We start from the raw sequence: 22,181 nt of genomic DNA, 5'->3' as shown, positions 1-22,181 counted from the left end.
TAGTTCAGTATCTCTAGATCAGTCCGGTAAATCAGGAGCCACAAATAGGGAGATTCTAAAATTCTTTGCTGGCAGGACATGGATTTGGATTTTCCGAGTGGACTTCTAGGACTGCTAGTTGTATAGGCTCACTTTATTTGTCTCATTAATTTCTGTTCATTTACGCCAGAATAATCTGACCTTCCAGTTTACACAGTTGAATTTTTTGGACTCCACTTATTACCTTGTGGCTTTAGTTCTTATCGTTTCTATTACTGCTATTCTAATCCAGGGCACCTGGATTACTGCAGAAACTCCCAGGCGATTTAACACTGTAGTTTTGTGGTTTACATGGTCTAATATCAACGTAACCTTCAGAATGATCCCTCTAAAAAGTAAATCACATCATATTCCACTACCTAAAATGCCTCCGTAGCTTCCCACCTGTGAGACTGGTACACAGAATCTATCCCAAACATACCATATTACATCTTTGTACTGCAGACCGGGAAGCAGAAAGCCTGCAGCATTGTTTTATATATCACTAAGAAAGAAAACATTTTGCCAATTTGTCACACAGAAGGTATAAGATAGAACCCAGTTTCAGAAATACTAAAATTTTAAAGGAAAATAAAAACCGGAATGTATGAAATGCATTTTTTTCCCTTGTTATTTGGTAATGGTAAATGGCTAGGACCTACTTACTAGTACAGTGGCAAGTAATTGAGGTGACTATTTTTTCTTTAATGAAAATTCTTAAGTTTCACCATTATATATGATGTTTGTTCTGGGGTTTTGGTGAGTACCTTTTATCAGGTTATCTAATTAAGTTGTTTGTTCCTAAATCAAAAATGGATTTTATTTAGTGCTTTTTCTGAATCTTTTGAGATGGTGATATAGCTCTTTCCTTAAATCTCTTAATGTGGAAACTTAAATTTATAAGGTTTTGTTTTGTTTTTGAAGTTGAGCCACCCTTGCATTCATGGGATCAACTACTTGGTCTTGGTTTTTTTTTTTTTTTTCAGTCACTATTGGATTCCCTTTGCTAATATTTTATTTCATCTGTATCGACAAGTGAGATTGGTCAGTAGTCATCTGTTTGTATACTGTCTTTGTTCTGTTTTGTTTTCATGATTATCAGCTTCAGAAATGATTTTAGTCTCTGAAATAATGTGTACAATGTAGAAATTATTTATTCTTGAAAGGTTGGTAAAAGTCACCTGTGAAATTCCGATTTCTGGTGCAGTGAAGTGGTGGTGGATGATTTTTTACTACAATTTAAATTTTTTTAATGGTTATTGAACTATTCTGGTGTTCTACAAAACCCTAGATTAAATAAGCATTTTAAAATAAATACAAATTACCAAAATTAACACTGGAAGTGGTAGAAAAACTAAAGAGACCAGCAACTATGGAAGAAATAAAGACATTTGTTGCAGGGCTACCTCTACAAAATATAACAATTGCAAATGGTTTCACAGTTGCTTCAGCCCTCAAGCAACAGCTAATCCTACACTGTATAAACTAGGCTAGAGCTAAAGAAAGTTTCCTTAATAACTTTGCAGGAAGAAAGCATAATACTGACACAGAGCTGGTAAAGATAATGCACATAGCCCTGGACCACTGTCACATATAAATATTTGTGCATATTTCTTAGGTAAAATGTTGGCAGAAAAGATCCAGAGTGACATTGAAAGAATACTATGCCCTAAGTAAATGAAGCTCATATTAAGAATGCAAGGATGATTTAGTATTTGAAAGCCTATTAACAGGATTCACAATATTACTAGCGCTAAGAGAATAACACTATGGTGATCTCAGTAGTTGTAAATGTAAAACTTTGGCAGAATTCACTATGCAGTATTATTTGACAAAATTTAATATTCATTTCTGATTGAAATTCTTATTAAAAATAAGAAAAGAAGAAAACTTCCAAGCATGAGAAGTATATATATCAAATCAACAGCCATTAACCTTCTGACCTCTGTCACTACTTATTTAACAATGTTGTGGTACTGAAATAACCTAGACAGCTATGATAGGGGAGGCTCCATAAAAGCAAAAGAGGCTTTATAAGATATTTGTATTAAATATAAATAATATAGATTTAGAGATATCTAGAATTGTGTCCATCAAGATGTTTGTAATGGTTTAACTCTGTGAGATGAGATTTCAGGTAAATTTCACTTTCTCTCTACTTTCCTATATTTTACTTTTCTACAAGAATATATATTTTTATTGCTTTTTTAAAAAGCTGATGCTAAGAATAAGCAGGGGTTTTTTTATTCTCTAGAAGGTATAAATGACTAAAAGCTAGAAGATGATCAAAAGCTACTAGGGGTGTCTCATAGGGCAATATAGAAAACTCATCTTGGGGGCACTGTCAGTTAAGCAAGGGCACTTTTACTTAAGAATCTCTACAGCAGTGAATCATTGTTAACAGATTATAGTGCCAGCTGCCATCATAATTCTCATTATAATATATTTAGGATCTTATATATCAAGCATCATGCTGTAAGCCTTTTATGAGCATTTGTCACAATATCTGCAGCGACACGTGGTTGTCATTTTTATTTGTATTTTATAAATGATGAAATGGAGATTAAGGTCACACAACTTAATAGCCTGTGGCACCCCTGAGTATTTTCAGTCTTATTCTTAGCCAGTTCTTCATTTTCTAAATAAATCCATCATATTCTTCAAATATTTAGGGGAAGAAGAAAGTGGAGAACAGGTCTCAAGCCTGTGTCTGTTTAAATAGGGAACAAAATTATAGTATCAGATGAAGTGTAATTTATTTCAAAAGATTGAAACACATTTTATAATGACAATGATTAATAAAAATATAGCGAAGAATTTTGTTCAATTTGACAATTGTACAAAAAGATATGGAAATATAGAATTGTATACCTTGCCATTTTTCTCTCAGATTATGACAAAATTTTTTAAATAAAGAAACAAAAATTGTGGAATAAAGCAATGTGATGTAATAGAGTTGCTTGGCATTTAGACTATCTAAAAGAATGTATTTTTTAAATAAACATTCACTCACAAAATTACACTACGAAAGTCCAATGTGTACTAGAGACTAGATTCATGGTAACTCACAAAATCACAAATTCTGCATTTCAGAACACAATAAAATAAAGCTAGAAATAAAAGCAGAATTATCTTTTCTTAATTATTAGACATCATCAATTGAAAAATATGCCATTTAAGACACAGAGTTTGAAAGTACAAAAGATACTCTTGAGTTAAATGGATGTATCCATTGCAAATTGCAAGACGCATGTCAGTGTCAAAATTTTTGAAATCATACAAGTAGGCAGAAATATATAGCTTCACATCAAGTGTTTGAAAGGCAAATAAAAAATCAGAAAAACTTTTGAAACATGTTAGAAAATGAGTAATAGTAACAGATCATATAAATTAAGAAAAACACCAAGATTAACCAAAAGTCAGACCACAAATGCTATAAGCAGTTAATTCACTCTACATACTTAACACACATACATACACAGTGTGTGTGGAAACATTTCAAAAAGTTTTACTTTTAGTGTCACTGGGAAAGTAATGCAACAATTCTTAGGAGCCGCCATTTTCTCGTATCAAATGATAGTGCTTAGTTGTGCACTGGCAGTAAATGCAGTAGTTTAAGAGGACGGCCTGTGGAACCAAACTACCTGCATTTCAACTCTAGCTCTACTCCTGACAAGTCATTGTGAAATGGTTAATATGAACTAAATCAGTTCAGCCGAGGCTTTTCTAACCTTGATCATCTCACTTATAAATTAGAATAATAATACGTACTGATGTGGAGTAATTTTGAGGAATAAATGAGCTCATCTATGTAGAGAACCTAGCACATAACTAACATGCATGTTGCTATTGCTAAACTGTTGCCTCCCTGCTTAAAACTATTGAATTTTCATTGAGATAAAATATTTTATCCGCAAATTAGGCCCTGTATTAGCTGACCCCCCCGCCTGACTTTATAGCTACATTTCCTACCAGTCTACCCCTGCTTATCATGCTCTGCCCACAAATGCCTTCTTATTTTTCCTTCTGACTACGAAGTTCATGCATAGTGTAACACATACATAAATAACCCTTTCTTCTCATCCTTCAAGTCCCAGGTTACATGTCACCTTAAACGGCCTTCCCTCACCAGTCCTCTCCAAAGTAGTGCCCCCATTTTTCCTTCCCTCACCACCTTATTCAGAATAGCACCCCCGTTCTCTCTAATGGAATTTTTTTTCTTTTATAGCATTTAGTACATTTGTAATTTTTTATGTATTTGTTTACCTTTATCTAATGCCTGGCTTCCCTATAGACCCGGACCACCAGGCCATGTCTGTTTTCTTACGCACTATCTACCTCATGCCAAGGACAATGCATGATACATGATGTGTCCTCGGTATGTTAAATGAATGAACACTAACTGCTATGACATGAATTACAACCTAGAATTTATCAAGAACTTTAAAAAATATTCATTTCTTTTGATCTAGCAACCCTACTTTTAACAAACTCTCTTAAGGATGTAAAAAATGGTGAAAGGGCCATCACAGTGTTATTGATAATAAATGACAAATTGAAAAAAAAATTACATGTCTAACAACCAGAAAATAATTGTGCAAATTATGCCATCCAGAAAAGATGAACTATTGTGTTGTCATTTAAAATTATGTTTACAGTAAGTTTTAAGTAATGTTGTTACAATGTTAAGAGAAAAAGCAGACCACAACATAGTGGCAATAAAATGCTGAGTGAAAAATACATCACTAAAAGAAAATATACCAAAATATTGTGGTTAAATCTGGGTAGTAAATTATACTTTCTTAATCATATTTCAAAAAAAATAAACTTTTCTCCAAGATCATATATTCTAGAAGGAAAACAATTTTTTTTTTAGTATCAGAGGTATTAACAAAAATTGAATGAATATACTCACATTATTGTAAGAACTTATGTAATAAACTAGAAGTTATTTACAATAAAGGGCATTACTCTTTAGTATCATGAGGGAGAAATATTTTCTTGTCTATAATAATTTTTTTGGTTACTTATTTCTTAAAACTACACTAAAATCCACATGGATCATAGTAGTAAAATATATATTTAAAAATTGAGATATTTATTGTAGTTTTAGCTGGAGATAAATTCCGAACTAAGCAAATTCCTATTTCTAAAGATACAATAGACATTCTGAAATGTAAAAACACTAGTGAAAATACTCTTGGAGAATATGAAGTGTAAAGTTTTTAGCAAGAGGAAAGTAATACATTAGAAAAATGGCAAAAATAAGTGAATATACCTTTATTATCTAGAATATAGAGAATTGCGGTGAATATTTAAGTTTAATAATCTAAGATTCCTCAATAAAACAAATCTACAGAGCAAATCAGAACATGATTATCAGTGAAAGATACTCAAAATTTTAAGTTAAGTGAATAAAAATTATAAAATCTTACACACATTGCTTTTGGTTTTACAGATTCGTTTTATCATACTTAATGGTATTGTTTTTATAAAAGAATGTTGAATTTATAAAACTGATACCTTGATTGCCTTGAAAGGGCAAAATCTGTTAATGTGTATCAAAAAACCTTAAAAATGTTTATAACCTTTACCCAACAATTTGACTTTCTAGGAATTTTTCATAGGCACATTCAGAAGTGTTTGTTACAGCATCATTTTTCTTTAAGGAACTAGGAACAACCTAAACATTTAATAGGAGGTAATTGATACAAATTACAATGAATCCACAGGATTCGTAAGGATTATATCAGAAAAGTAATTTCCAAATTTTAAAAAAATCTTCATGATATACTAGTGAGGAAAGGGTACAAGCAGTGTATTTAGTATGATGTCATTTTTTAGTTTTACAAAGAGGAAAAAACAAAAGGTAACCTGAAATGTTTATAGCGGTCATCTATTAGTTTGAGATTATAGATGCTTTGTTTTCAGTCATCTATTATCAAGCACATTGTACTTTTCTTCATTTCCCAAGTTATGTCCACTGAGCACGTATCCACCTTTGAAACTTAAAAAACAAAACAAACTTCTAGTTTTAGAACAATAAAACTATTGATATTATTTGATCTGATAATTCTCCTTTGGAGATTTCATCCCAAGGAAATTACCTGGTGTATGTGTCAGGGTGTTTTCGGGGGGTGGGTGGGGAGGCAAGTATAATTTATACAAACATTGTCAGTGAGAGCATCTTCAGGGTTGGTGCCAGAAGTGGGGGTTTGGGGAAAATACAGCCAGCTGTCTGTCTATTAATGGAGGAATACAATGTAGTTAGTAAAAGTAATGTACAAATATCCAGATTTGTCTAGAAAATAATAACTTGAGAAGACAGAACACAAAACAGTACTACTCACTCATCACTGTTATACTAACAATTATATGAATTAATATTGTTTAGTATTCGGAGTTACAGTGATTTTCAGATTTGAATATAAACTATGTATACTTTTTTTTTGTAAAATTTGGTTAACTTCTTAATAATGACACTGGAACTGTTTTGAAAACTAAAAGATTTTTGATATATCTCTGCCCCTTAAACCTCTCCCTTAAGATGTCTTTGATCTCCTTAATGTTATTCAGTTTTCTAACCTTCACGATTACTAGAAGGTAATCTAACTTGGAAAATATATTTCCGTCTACAAGAAAATATATTAATATGCACACACACATTCTTTATTAGGAATAAATAAGATATAGCTGTGCTTGTCAATTTAAAAGTTTATTTCTATTTCCATGTTTATGTTCTGTGCACCCATGTTTCATTGTTAATGAAATGAATATTGCCTCTGGTAGTCTTTGACAGTAAGAAAATGATCTTTGTGTCAGTGAAAATAAGAGATTATATTCCAGGTTGATTTTGTTGCACTTAAACTGGTATTTTATACCTCAACTGCCTTAAGTAGGCAGGTTAAGAATTTTGTAATTTAAAAAATTCAAAATTTGTAGTTCTAAAAGATACCAATTTTAAACTAATGTGGATCATGTTTATTATTTGGAATACTTTTGCTGATGATGTTCACAACTTGGTGAAGACCATTTTATGTAACCTTGTAGACACTAGATGAAAACTAGAAGTAGAGCTAGTAGTCTGGACTGGAGAAATGTAGGAGGGGCTTATTGAAAGGAATTGTCGTATATTATTAGCATGATTACTACCATGTAGTTCAGTACTTGTCCCATAAAATATCTCCATTTGCATCGACTGTGAGAACCTAATTCCTTTTCTCCCTAAAAGTGGACTTCTTAAGGTAACTGAAAGATTAGTCGGCATCACCATGTGTTTTGATACTCCAGCAAGCACTGCCTCCGTCCCTTGAGAGGGTGCAGACCCAGCTCTGCGGAGGTTTAGTGTAAGACGGTAGTGAATTCTTGAGGCACTGTCTCCTGTTGTCTGTCTTCCAGACCAGCTCTTGAGCTTTCACATTTCAGGCAGGTTGGGGATGATGACCTCAGTGACACTTTTCCTTGCCTGAATTTAACCCATCTGTTAGTTTAACCTGACCTCTCTGGGGGCAGGGACTGTTTATTTGCTGCTTTGTTTGTTGATCTCTAGGCATCAGTGCCTCTTAATTCAGTCAATACAGGGGTGAATGCATAGTACTTGAACTGTTGAACGTAGAGGATGAAGTTACGTGTTACAGGTCACATTTGTTTTCTAATCAGGAAGCAGAATTTGTTAAGAAATTATACATTTTTTTTCAGATCTATTCAAAAACCAAGAAACAATTTTCCTAGAGTAAAAGTTGGTAATTTCTCCTTTAGCTTAAAGGTGTTCATTCAGCAGCAATAGTGGGTAAAATTTAGTATTAGAGGTGAAAAATACAAACTCATAGATCGGAAGAAAAAATGAAAACTGTGTTATAAAGACATCTTCCATATCTCATTCACTGGATTTCCAAATTTCTATCTAACTCAACTCCTTGGAGGATTTCACTAAAGCAATTTTTAAATTACTGAGTATATGTCTATTTAAGACTTTGATGCCCATGTTTGAATCTCATTTGTATATATCAGAGTTAATTAATTTTTTCAGTGTGTGTTGTATACATAATGATTAACAACCAAACTGAAAGTTATTGAGTATCTAGAAAATGTGGCACTGAGTTGTGTTGTTTACAGTGTTTGTGAAAGTTAAATTCTGAATAAATTTTAGAGAACAGCACTAGCAGTGGTTTCTTATGGATTGCTATTTTTTTCATAGATCCATCAAGAATGAAATTTTCCTGTTGCCTCAAAGTCTCCATTTTGCCTTGACACCTTAGTGCACATGTGAAGGCCCTATTTTCACCCCTAGAATAAAAAGGTCTTGGCAGTTACCTAGACACATAAGCCATCATTCACTTCTGTGCCTATGTTGGTTGCCTCTGATTGAAAATGGTGGTTTCCTGATCAGCCCAATGCCTGTCTTTCTCAAGATAGTGCTCCCTATAATCCTTACCTTTTTTTGTTTTTAATTAGGATTGACCCCTTAAATGAAACCAGTTTGCCATCTGTGCTGTATGCCAAAGGCATCAGTGTGCTATTCCACAGCATGACAAATTCTAGAGAACAGAAAGCCTCTACATGAATGGTTTTCTCTGCAATACAAACATCTTGCTTTAGGAAATATCAGTGAGTTTTTTGGGGAGCATAACAACAGAAAGCAAAAAAAGCCATGAACCTGTAATATAAAACAAGGACATGTTCTTTTAATTACAAACACTTTTTTTTTTTCTGGGAGAAACAAAACAACAATAAGAGAAGGATATCATAGTTTCACACAAGTGTACTTCAAACAAGTGTCTCGTTTATTTATTTCATTGTTCAGCAGGCAATAAAAGGTGTTCTGTAATCATGTCTGTGCATAGCATAGCTATATTTGAAGATGTTGCTATGACGAAATAATACTTCTCAGTCACGTTGGACCTCTGATCTCCATAAGCAGAAATATAGTTAATGGAGTGTATGCCTCATTAAAATGTAAACTTCTATATGTTCTTTCAAAGTGATTATGTTTGATAGCATATAAAAGATCACGGACTATTTACCACAGTTATGGTTATTACTAATTGATTCATGTATTGTCACTAACTAATGGAAGTTTTGGCTCTAGAGCTAAAAATACCAAATTCTCCTACTACTAGACAAAGAAAAAAGAAAGAAAAGAAATTAGCTTTTTTGGAGAATATTGTTTCAGCATGGCATTAAGTACTAAAACAAAAATTATCAAGTCTTTGAAGCCTTCCTTAATATTGGTTAGGCAACAAGACAAATACAGGAGTATTCATGATCGTTAGGGCCTTTCTGCCTTTTTCTCTTGAGACTTCCATTAGATTGCATTCACAAAAGAAATTTAGTGTTAGATTTCTCTACTAAATCAGAATATCATAGCCTGGGGCATACAGAATACTACCACAAAAATAACGTGAGGAGGGACCCATTGTTCATAATTAGTGTTATTGAAACAACACAGCACCATTCTACTTTGTTTGTGACTATATAGCATGCCCAAACTGAATTTTAAGTTCACTTATAGAAGTAGTGTTGGTAATGGCTTTTAGCCCCAAGACCTGCTTCAGATCATACAATAGGCAGCAAGTTGCCTAGAAAAGCAATTTTTAACTATTAACTAGAGCTTTGGCCCCAAATCCTTGACAGAGAAACTGTTTATTCCCCCAACCAGTGCTAAAACCCCAGTTTGGAACTTGACAGTCTGATAAGTCTCAAATAGAATGAAGAACAAGAGAGGGAGTTTCTCCCCCTTTACCTTGTAGCAGGCTGACCAATACCACTCACCCTAAGGCTTTTCAGATATGGGCCCAGCTGCTGAATAAGAAAGCAAAAAAGGAGAGAGATGTCAATGTTGTGCTCTGCTCTTGCCAGATACAGAGATAATATTTTAGGATTGAGCGCTTAAATGCTGGAAAAGTCCATCACAGCAAACCAGTTAATCACTTTGCACCTCTGGAGAAGGGAGTGGGATTTGGGACATGGCGGAGGAGCAATGGGTGCTGAAAGGGTCTTTAACTTTTAATTATATATGACTTGTTTATAATCAGAATGTATTCATGTATTATTTATGTCATCAAGTAGGCGGCAAAGAATCAGATTTTGCCAAATAATACAGAGGAAAGGTCTTTGGGGGCAGAAATAATGGGATAGCAATGACCTAGCTTTGAAAGCTCTAGTCACAGGACACTGAAAACCGGGATGGCAGGAGCAGTGTGGGCAGTGGCAGGTGGGGCAGGACAGATTGATGAGAATGAGCTTGCAGGTGCCTTGCATCCCCTCATAAGGACATTGGATCTTATTCACAGGTGGTGAGAGACTAGTTAAAGTAGAAATAATATTTTAGTAATAATAAAGCATAACAAAAGCGTTCAAAGACGTTTTTGAAAAGGTTCATCCATACCACTGTCACTAACTCTTTTTGTGCTTCTAGTCTTTACCCATCGTACTTTTTTTCCCAACCTATTTGTAATCACGTCTGTATATCATTTTGTGTTCTGTTTTCACCCAATCTTATAAGAATTTTCAGTGATACTACTTTGGATGATTTTAAGCAAGGGAGTGATATGATCAGATTTGTCTTTTAGAAAGGTTATCCTAGCAACATTACAGAGATGGATTGGATGGGAAAAGAATCATAATGGGTTTAAAGAGTAGGGAATGTGTTCAAGAGATATTTAGGGAGTTCTGCCCCAATGGACCATAAGAAGAGAGTTCTAGCACAGACATGGAAGTTTCTTCTGGAGCCCACGTTGGTAGTTGAGAGCAAGCCTTGCTCCTCAGCCAGATAGAAATGCTGCCTGATTCCTCTTGGAAAACCCTCCTCTCCCTTCAATATTTTATGCTAGTTTCAGAGATCCGATTTCATTTTGAAGTAGGCTGAGCTCTGAGAGTCTCTGCAGAGACTAACCTGGTGGTAACTGATCAACACAGTGCATGGAAGCAGTTTTACTTGTGCTAGGCAGCACTTGCAAATAATCGTACACAGGTAATAGTATTAATGCTGTACTTCTTTAGGTGCTTTGCTGGTTATTCCAGTGGTCAGGTGTGTGTGTGTATGTGTGTGTATGTATAGTAATGATAGAGGTTCTGAAAACTTTCTTGAATTAAACTATTATTGTTATTATGATAGTATACATTAACTGAAAAACTTGCTACATAAAGTTACTTTCAAAATGATATATTAGGAAGGGAGTACTAGACTTAAGCCATGGGGTAGATTATACTGCTGCTGCCCAGTTTTGTAGATTATAGTTACAGGGCAAGTCATTTAATCTCTGGTGCCAAGTTTCTTCATCAGAGGTTACAAGTAACCTCTGAAATGTATATGCTACTGTTTCAGCACTTCTTTTCTTTTTGCTAGGGATAAAAAAAATTTTTTTTGATCTGTAGTAGTTGATAGACTAGGTTGCGTTTTTTTTAATTTTTAATAATATTTTTTTATTATGTTAGTCACCATACAGTACATCCCTAGTTTTTGACGTAAAGTTCCATGATTCATTACTTGCGTATAACACCCAGTGCACCATGCAATACGTGCCCTCCTTAATACCTATCACCAGACTAAGTTACATTTTGTCAGTAATAGAGTGGGGGCTATTACTGAATATGGTTAGGGAAGCCTATAAATTACCACTGTAAACAGCCTTCATTAAAATCCTTAATTTTAAGGTTGCTTTGATCTATATTTGAAGGACATTCTATTCTAGTTTCACTGTTATTTAGCAGTGGAATTTAAGACCAAGTAGACAGGCTAGCATGGTGAGAAAGGTTTGGGGGTTGCTCTCCCCCCCCACCCTTTCCTCTCTGTCCATCCCAGCCCCTTAACTTCCTTCTTCACCTCTTCTTCCTTCTTGCTGAGGAGGGCACAAATCTCACATGTCAATGTAGTAGATACTGCTGTAGCAGATTGTAGATGATAGTTAATCCTGTGTATTTTTAGAGACTTTAACACTGTTTGAAATTTTACTTCTGTAAAATCTTGCTTTAAGTTTTAGCTTCTCTTTTTATTTAAACATAAAAATCTCAAAACTGTTCAGGTCACAGAAAATTCCTCTTCAATAATTAATTTAGAAAAGACTTTAGTAAATGATTCTCTATGATTTATTTGTTTAAACATGGGTGCATACTTTGCCATTTCAAAAAAAAAAAAAAAAGATATCCGGTGGTTCCTTCCCTTGCTATTTAGAATTAAGTCATCTTTGAAGATACATTTTCCCTAAAAGTTGCAGGACATTTTATATAATTGAAAGAGTTGGGAGGAACCACAACAGTATAACTTTCTGTCAGATGCTCCACAGTAGTGAATACAGACTAATAAAAGGGCCAAGAAAAGCCTTATTAGCTCTACCTGGAGAAAGGCACTGTCATACTTGGGCTTCATGAGGTTTGCATATTGCTTTGCATATATATGCATAAAGTTTCTTTGGTGACGCCTGTGTTTGATTTTAATTTTTGAGTAAATGAGATTTTGTAAAAGTGGATTTATGTTATATTGGCATATTGTCTATTTAAAAGAAACCACTACTGTCTATTGAAAAAAAAACACTATTTTGTTTCCACAGAAACCTGCTAATATTTTAGTTATGGGTGAAGGTCCTGAGCGAGGAAGAGTAAAAATTGGTATGTTTTATCTTTGATAAGTCACAGTATAGCACTCTTTTAAAACTTTTGCAGGCAACAGTATCACTTATAACTTTTGCTGCAATAATATGCGTATATTCATGTAGTTCCTTCTGATCAAAGCCATTTCTAAAGAGTTTACATTAAAAGTGAAAAATGTTTCACACTCTTAAAAGGTGTCAGACAATCTTTAGAGATTGAAGTGTTCTAATTATAAAATAAGCTGTGGAAGTTTCTTAGAAACCTTTGCCTTCATTAAAAATAGGTATGAAGGTGAGTGGCTTCTATCCATGTTAGAAGCCAGCCTTATCTGTAGTCACAGGGCATACAGCATACTAGTAATTATAGCATCAGTTCTGTTCATCTGAGCCAGATGAGATCAGAACCCATGCCTCTGTTGACCTTTTAACATTAGGAATTACAAACTAGGAAAAACCACTGAGGCTGGATAGGTACAGAAACTTAAGTTTGAACGAGCCTCGTCTTATAGAAGGCCTCTGCCTGATGGGAAAAGAAAGTAGCATGCCTTCTGTACCTTGGCATGTTTTCTAATAGCTCTGTTTTCTTACATATCAGAGCAAAATTTTACCCAGTTCTGGTCTGGTACCTATAAGGATAAAACTGAATTTATTTATTCTAACTGGTTTTTTTCATTGTCATTTCTAAGTTGTGTTTTTTGCATTTATTTAGTTTGTTTTGTGTGTGGGTAAAAGAAATGTTATAACTAAATTATCTTAATTTAAAGGCAGCAGGATTGTGGGAGTATATAAAAAAGTAGAGTAATTTCTGATTGCAACATTTAATATAAATTCAAATTATCAGCTAATTTGTACCACTTAACCAACAAAGAAAAGCCTAAGATGTTCCTAACCCCTCTTCCTTATCCTCCCCTATAAATTCCCCAAATCTCACTTTCCACTTTTAATTACACGCTCAGAATACTCTTTTATCATACAAACCTCCAAATTTTTTAGTATTGCAAATATTTGATGTACGTCGAAGTACTCCTAGTCATTGACTACCTTTGAGAGCCGGGCCCTGTCAGTACTTACTCTGTAGAGTCACCAAATGCCTGTTAAGTCTTTACTTGTGTTTTTACAAGTTCAAATATAAGTTCAATGTGTGGAAAATAGAAGAGGCCCAGCCAAACAGTAGTTACAGATGTGTTTTTTACTATAAGATTTGGGGAAATTTTGTATAACAAAATAATCTAGTTTGGAATTATATGTAATGCATATGATGTTAGCAAGTTTGGGGGGATACTGTCAGCATTAACCATTCACATTTAAGAAGAAATATTAGTTCTTCTATAAACCAGTATTTAGTAATCTGAGTCAGGTGCTTTTAATTCTTTACCAAATTTCTCTGTTGTTTTTTTTAACCTCCATAATTAAGTAGGTTAGATGAGGGCCTACTTCATTAAAAATGTTTATTAGGAGAGCAAAACCAAACAAATAGACGAATCTTGAAATTTTTGATAGGTGGTATGAATAGGTGATTGTTCATTCAATGTGTATTTGATAAAAGCTATGTGTAATGACACTAGATAGATACTAAGGAGATGAAAAAAGATAGTTTTTGCCTTTAAGATTACAGTTTAGTAGGATAAACAGTCATGCCTGAATAGCTACACTACATATTAAACTGTGTCAAATGCCACAGCTCCAGTTCTGAGCTAGGAGTTTATGACATTTGTCAAATCATCTAATTTCTTCTTTTGAAAATTTTCTTTTTTCCTTTTGAAAAAGGAGGTGATTGAACTATATGACCTTTCAAAAGGTCTTTTCCAGCTTAAAAAAATTGCTATGATTTTTTAAAGTTAAGTTAGTAAAATTCAACCCAAATAAATGTGGGTAGAGAGTGGTGGTAACATACTGTATGGTCAACTTCTGATGACCGCAGTGACCAGGCTTATTGATGCAAATAATGGAAAGCCTTACTGTAACTGATCTAGTTTCTCAATGCTTGTGACCAATACAAAGAATGGACAGGCAGCTAGCTTAACAACCCTGTCCCCAGTGATGGTGTGACAGGCAGAAAGAAATCTTCCCAAGGGTGTAGGGTCGTCCTTGACCTCTGGCATCAGGGCATATCTATAACCCAGGTGAAGAATTCAGCACATTTTCCCCATCTTACTAAATAACAGTGGTAAAGTTAGAGTAATCAATTAAATTGGTAAAAATCTTTTGGCTTAACATTATTATTGTCTTTTTTTACAGCTGATATGGGCTTTGCCCGATTATTTAATTCACCTTTGAAGCCTTTAGCAGATTTGGATCCAGTAGTCGTAACATTCTGGTACCGAGCCCCAGAATTACTTCTTGGAGCGAGACATTATACCAAAGCTATTGGTGAGTAGAATTAAAATTCCATGACATTTTAAAAGTGGCTTTGTTATTGTAAAATATACATATTTCTATACATTAAGTCAAATAAAACAGAAAATTATAAAAGTAAGAATAAAAATTACCCTAAAAGTCCACTACCTAGAAACACCATTATTAGCATTAGGAATGTATTATTATAGGCATCTGTCTCTGATAGATAAATAGATATTTTAAAACTTTTTAAATATATGGGATCATACTATGTATTCTAAATAAAAATGTATTTTAGATTTTACTTGAAAAGAGAAAATAAGCACAGTAAAATTTCTAAACCATTAAACTTCAGACAAAGGTTTCCTTCACCAAAAGAAACATTTACTTCTAAAAGATCCCCTTGGAGTTAAGGGGAAAAAATTACAGAAAAAAGTAGAAGTTTAGGATACCTAATTCACTTTTCAATTTTTGATTGATTACCTCCCTACTCTGAAGAATTGGAAATTAGTACTCTTCTACTTCTTCCCCACCAACCTCTCAATTTATAAGCTATGTTAGAAATATTGTTGTCATTATTATGATTATTATTACTACTTTGTTGATGTTTACGACATTTATTTTCTATTTACAAACCGTAATTCTCACAGTTTATACTCAGATTATGTATTGTAACACATTCAGTGTCAACTACCACAGACCTTTTACCACATGTTTCCCATTACTGACATCTTTGCCTCATTTTATTTCATGGAATTTTATCATCGCGTACTTTTCTTATGTGCTTTTCTTTTCTTATTCCCTTTGTTGTATGTCTTCACTGCTTACCTAACTTGTTCTGTGTTCTCTAGAATGGCGTTGAGCCTGCTTTTGTTGTTCTTGGTTACCTCCATCCTGAAGTCTTCTATGCTGTGCTGTATTCTGGATTTTCATCCTGGCTTTTCTTTTTTTTTAATTCCTCTGAGTTGGATATATTTCCTTCTGGGCTTTATTATTTATTATAGCATATTTTCAGCTTGCTTTGGAAGGGTGTCTTGGAGGTAAATTTTTTAGTTCTTGTATTTCTGAAAAATGCCTGTGTCTTACTGTATCATGCAGTTTGGCCAGGTTTAAAATTCTAAGTATAAAATAACTTTCCCTCAGTATTTGATGATGCTCTTCCATTGTCTTGTAGCTTCAGTGTTGCTAATGAAGATTCGTGCCAGTCTTGTACTCATTCCTCGGTGGATTACGTGGGTGGTTTTCCTTTCTGAAAACAAATAGGATTTCTTATCCTTATATTTCACAGTAATGTGCTGGCCACTTGGTAGGCACATTCAGTCTGAAGTTCATATCCCACATCCCGTGTCTGTGGAAAACTCTTAAACTAGTCTTTGATTCCCTCCTCTCTGTTTTCTGTGTCTGTCTTCCCTAAGCTGAGTGTGGGCAGATTTTGGATTCCTGAATTTGATCCTTTATACCACTTTTCTTATGTTTTTCTGCCTTTGTCTTTTTCTCTAAGAACCCCTTCTTATTCTCTATTAGTTTTATGTATTATTTTATGGAGAAAAAAGCATTTCAGCTATCTGTGAGGATGGTGATAACAGTGCTTTTTAATTGTTTGTAATTTGCTGTATTCCTAGAATTATTATGTGTTTTCTTTATAGACTCTCTTTTTATTTGCATGTCTTGGTCTCTTCCTTCCATGTGGCAAGTGTTCTACCACTATTTGTTGACCCTCAATTGTCTCTTCATTAAGAATCAGCTTACAGAAAAGTGCTTGGGAACTTTGTGTACATAGATCATAGGGCTCCTTGACTGCAGATTTCAGGATGATCTAGCAGAGAACTACTGTGAATGGGGGGGGATCCCCAAGTGCTAGCACGCACAAGACTTTGTCCTGAGGCCATTCAGATTCTTTAAGGGAAGAGTCTTCCAACTTTGGGCCCTAGTTTTATATACCTGGTAGCTCCAGGGCAGCGGATGGGAGCAGGGGAAGGAGAATCAACTATTCAAAACACAGTCTTTGGGGGGGAAAAAAATACAGACTTTGTAGCTGGTCCTCTAAGGACAGAATCTTCCCAGAGTTGTACAGGACAATCTTGCTTCACACTCAGCAATAATACTGTGTCCTGGGGCCTTTTCTGAGCTGTTCCATCTGCCTTCCATCTTCCCAAAGTAAAGTGTTCTTATGTATCTCTGCCTAGATCAGGTCTTCATATGGCCAGTCCTTTTTCATTCAGATCTTAGTCAAAACACTACCTCTTCAGAGAAAACCTCAGTGATCACACAGTCTAAAGTAGTCATCCTGCCTTTCCCATCCCACTTCCATCTTACTGCCTTAATAGCATTGAATAGTATCTAAAATCCACTAAAATAGATAGACCTTGCCTAGCTGGTCATCCTAGTAAGCCAGTGCCTACATGGTACACAGTGAGAACTCAGTACTCTTTGTTGAATGAATGAATGAATGATTCTTGTCCCCAGTGATCTCCGCCTGTTCTTTTTATTACTATGGATGTATGCCTTTCTTAATTTGCTGCCATTTCAGTGTATACTCAAGAAGGGAAAAGAAGAGATACTTGTGATCATTCTCCCATATTAATCTTGAACCCAACAGGTCTTTCTTCAGAAAATCTTTATGTTCACTAATCTTCATAATTGCTTTGAGATCACATTTCATTTTATAGAAGAGTAAAGGTAGATAAAGTTAAGTCAGTTAGATATAGGACTTCTCTGTACTATCTTTGTGACTTTTCTACAAATCTAAAATTACTCAAATAATACACTTATTTTTTAAAAAGCCAATTAGAAGGAAAAGTAAAAATTATTGAAGCTAGTCCTGTTTTTGAGTACATATTATTATCTACACATACATTTGGTTATCTTTTTTATAAGTATATTCTAAGTGCCTAGAATATAAACTAATATGATGCATAGCTATTTTTTCCACCTAGGAAATGAATATTTAAAAGCAGTGTTACTTTTGATTAGACATATTAACAGACTACACAGATCAGGAAGTGATTGCCTGATCTTAGCTGTTATCAACTGAAAACTTGAGACTTTGAATTGATTTAAATTAAGTAAAAAATATAGCATCACTGTAGCTTGTGACTCTGACTTACAATTTATTATCTTTTTCTCAAGAGACCTATATTTTATTGTGAACATTGTAGTCTGTATAACCTGTTATTATTCACTAGGACAGTCTGTAGTCTGGCAGTTTTGATGCAGGGCTGTTTGTCACAAAGCTAAACTACCAGCAGTTAGGTAGATTCCCTTGTTCAAATGGCTTCATAATTTGCGAAAGAGAAGGCCTTTCTTCATATTTTTCCTTTCTTCCTCCTTCTCATCATCAAGATTTATTGGATAACTGTTAGGTAAACTTTTTAAAACTTAAGAGAAAGCAAAATATATGCAAATCGTAGTCTTAGCTTTGTCACTCAGGGTGGGGGTGTGTGTGTGTGTGTGCATGAGCGTGCACCCTTATGCAAAGCATTTAGTTCTTTAGCCTCATTTTTGAAAGTGGAAATTAGACTAAATCATCTCTGAGGTCCCCTTCAACTCCAAAAGTTCTGTGACCTCGGATAAAACAGTTGCTTCTGAGGTAGGAAGATTACAGAGGGAACTAACTGGGGTGCAGATGATTGAAACCAAGGTCCGGCCAGACCCTCTGCGGTGGTGATCCCCACCCCATGTACACCTGACTTGGCCAAGAGCAATCTTGGAAAATACTTTTATGAAGACATTGGCTCAAAAATGTTACAATATGGATATCCTTCAAATTACTTTTTTTTTTTGAGGGAGAGAAATTGTACATAAACCATTTTTACTGTAAATTTTTAAAAATAGAATAAATGAATAAAAATGAAACCTCTTCCTTGATTCCAGTCTCTCCCACACAATCCCATTCCACCTATTACTTATGTAAGTAGCCTGAGGGTCCATTAAAGTACAAATTCACCACACCACAGTGAAAGCTACTTACCAAGAACTTGCCTAGAATTTTTACTTCCCCGTCAGATAGTTGTAGTTTGAGCAGCTAATAGAAGAACTTTTGTAGTTGAATGCACAGATTACTTATTCAGTAGTTCATTTTAATGGCATCATTTGGAAGGGTGAAATCTGCTAGTGAAGTGTGGTGGGTTATGTTAAACCAAAGGCTGCTAAGAAGCAGCTAAAGAGCACAGGGGAAAATGTTCCCATCCTCTATTACAGACAGATTTTTGTGCTGCTGTCTTTTATTCTCTTATGCAAAACTGCAAGCTGAGTCATTAAACCAAAGAGAGTAAATAATAGGTTAGTAAACATTGTACTCCCAGTGACAAAGTTTAATTCAGTTTTGCGTGTTTTGGGGTTTTGTTTGATTGACTTCATGGAGAAGGCTGAAAGAGGAGATTCAGTCTTTAATTAATCATCACTAAAGCAGTCTCTTAAAGTTTTACCTAAGTATGGACTTCTAAACTCAGATGTTTGTTCTCAAATAACTGAATGCCCACTAATTATGTGGAATTCTATTAAGTGGGAAATATGCTATAAGATAGGGAGAAGGAGAATTTACTCTTTTATTGAGGTAGAAACTTGCTATTAATACATCTGTTGATTAATACATTATTTAACAAGCTCCCCCCCCCCATTTGGGTCTACATAGCATGCTAATTGCTATCTACTTTGCCTAGTTAGCTCAATAGCTACACAAAGCATCCCAGATTTTGAGAAGTAGATGAGATTTATATGTTTTTACTTTGAAAAGTCTTTCTAGAAGGAAGTAGGCAGGTAGGTGAACAGGAAAGGACTTTTCCATGAACTTGGCACATTCTGAAAATAAAAAAAAAAAGGCAAGATAGAAAGGAGAGACTTATGTACACAGATTTAGAAATTTGTCTGAAATAATAACTTGCTTAGCTAACTTAACTTCATGATTCATGTCTGGATCAAGTTTTTGAAGAAAGGAAGGATGATGAGATTGCCAAAAGGTAAGAGATGATAGAAAAGGTACAGGGAAAGAGTTTATGAGGGTCGGGTTAAGCAAGGTTAAATAAACTATTTCTATACTACTTTCTGACCTTTTATTTTAGAAGCAATGTCACTTTAAGGATAGCTGCACCGCTTACTTACCTCTCATCTTCCTTTACATGTTAGTTTTCTTTAGTATTTTTCATAGCTAACCAGAATGGGTTGTTATGGTGTCTTTTGGATGCTATGAGTATAGTTTTAAACATGCAAATTGACCCATTGGCCCTTTTGGTGATGTTTCTAAGCTTGCCTATCTTCTCTTTGATTAAGATTACCATAAGTCAAGTTATCATATGGGGTACATATATAAAAAGAATAATCACAAAATAATTTTTCTGTTTACTTTCTGATACTAAAAACAAAATAGCTTGGCTGGTATCTCTTCATACTTTTCTCTGTGGTGGTATTGGCTAACTTGGTGCTCTGATGTGGTTGAAAATGGAGACACAGACAGTGTCCATTTTAAAAATCCCTTGCTTGTAGTTAGGGTGTATAGTCTTAATAAAGAGATGATTAACTTCTTACTCTGAAATATATAAAAGGGATAATTATTCCAATTAAATATTCCAATTTTAGATTTTAGGAATTCTGAATTATTTTATAAATTAACATTTTTTCCTCATTTCAATTTTTGTGACAATTATTAACATACCTGGACAATTGGCTTTAATAAAATATGGTTTTTATTTTTCCTTCTATAGTTATTTATATTTACCACAGGTATTGGTTAGATCAGTCAAAAACCACCGATTGAGTGTCTGCTGCGTGCACACCATTGTACTTAGCGTAGAGAAGTTAACTTTGCCGGTTTAGGGCTTTGTTAAAGTAGGAACTGAATAATTTCAGTTTTAAATTCTGAAGTGGCATGTAGATCTCTCCTCTATTAATAACAGTTCTAGTCAGTAAAAGTTTAATATGAATGAAAGTTAGCTTATATCTTAAAGTGAATGAAAGGAATTTGTTGTACTAGAGAGGAATCCATTTTGCCTGGCTTTTATAAGTAATCCTAGTGAATTTATACCCTTTATACCTATCTCAAAGGTAGTATTTTGCTCCCTATTTTCTTGTGCTTATTAAATTGCAAAATCTGACACCACTGTAGCATAAAGAAATACTTTGAACAAAAACTGTTCAAGTAGAAGTGCAGTTTCATTCGAATATTTGAGGTCAGGCATTGTCTTTCTTCTGTTGGAATAACATCTTGCTAACTGGTGCTAGCATGTGAGGGTAATTATTAGACTTTGCCAATTAGCAAGTACGTAAACTAGATAAAGAAAAAATATTTTTACCTCAAAAAATTGTGCTGATTATTTTTGGCAAGTATGCCCAATTTCAAAAGCTATTTGGGTTTTCTGTTTTTGTTTTATTTTTTGTTTAATTTTGTTTGTTTGTGGTTCCTGTGCTCCATATGCAGCTTTATATGTATTTCACAGATAAGGTAATGTTTGAAGCATTTAAAAATTGCCAAAAATTTAGATAATAAACTTGATTTGAACTTGGAATGAAGCCACTGGGTGGAATGGAGGTGTAATAGGGAATGAAAAATTGGGGTGGGTCGGGTGGGAATATATATTTATAAACAATATTCCATGGTATTTTTAATGATAATTGCTTTAGGAATTAATATGACTTATTAGGAAAAGAAAAGAAAGGAAAAAAAACACTCCCCACCAAGATAAAAATGCATTTTCTTTTGGAAAGAACCACTTTATTTTCCTCCTTTCTTTTTCTTTTTTCCTTTCTTTTTTTTTTCTTTTCTTTTTTTTTTTTCCTTTTGTTTTAAAGATATTTGGGCTATAGGGTGTATATTTGCAGAACTACTAACGTCAGAACCAATATTTCACTGTCGACAAGAGGACATCAAAACTAGTAATCCTTATCACCATGACCAGCTGGACAGAATATTCAATGTAATGGGATTTCCTGCAGGTACACATTATGTTTTTGTTTTTGTTTTTAAATCACTGTTGTTTGAACTTAGATATCTTCATTGGAAAGGTGTATATCTTTAGCTGATGAAAGCTACTCATACTCAATTCTTTATATTTATGACTTGCATTAATCAAAGATCCTTAGAAATAGCAAAATTTATAGAGTTCACATATTAGCATAAAGATATTTATGGGTTTTCTGAATTTGAGGAGTATATTTTTGTTTCATTTTATTTTTCTGTTTTGTTTTGTTTAATATTTGAAATGATAAAATATTTGCACTATCTGTATTAAAAGGTGCCTTTAGTTC

At 34.1% G+C, this 22,181-nt stretch overlaps 1 protein-coding gene across 4 annotated transcripts in view; it reads left to right on the top strand.

The window, feature by feature from the left end:
- Window positions 1-22,181, top strand: part of CDK8 (cyclin dependent kinase 8) — a 118,853-nt gene that overhangs the window by 86,332 nt on the left and 10,340 nt on the right. For all 4 annotated transcript variants that reach the window (XM_087865230.1, XM_045797072.2, XM_045797071.2 and 1 more), the window contains exons 5-7: window positions 12,567-12,624; window positions 14,844-14,975; window positions 21,726-21,869. In XM_087865230.1, the coding sequence (XP_087721356.1) occupies window positions 12,567-12,624; window positions 14,844-14,975; window positions 21,726-21,869 (334 nt within the window). The remainder of the gene's footprint in view (window positions 1-12,566; window positions 12,625-14,843; window positions 14,976-21,725; window positions 21,870-22,181) is intronic.

The sequence above is a fragment of the Ursus americanus genome, chromosome 10 (assembly GCF_024610735.1).
Source record: "Ursus americanus isolate L20-20 chromosome 10, mUrsAme1.1.p, whole genome shotgun sequence".
In the NCBI taxonomy this organism is placed as follows: Eukaryota; Metazoa; Chordata; class Mammalia; order Carnivora; family Ursidae; genus Ursus; species Ursus americanus.
The sequence above is the reverse complement of the archived record's forward strand: the minus strand, read 5'-3'. Positions and strand labels throughout refer to the sequence as shown.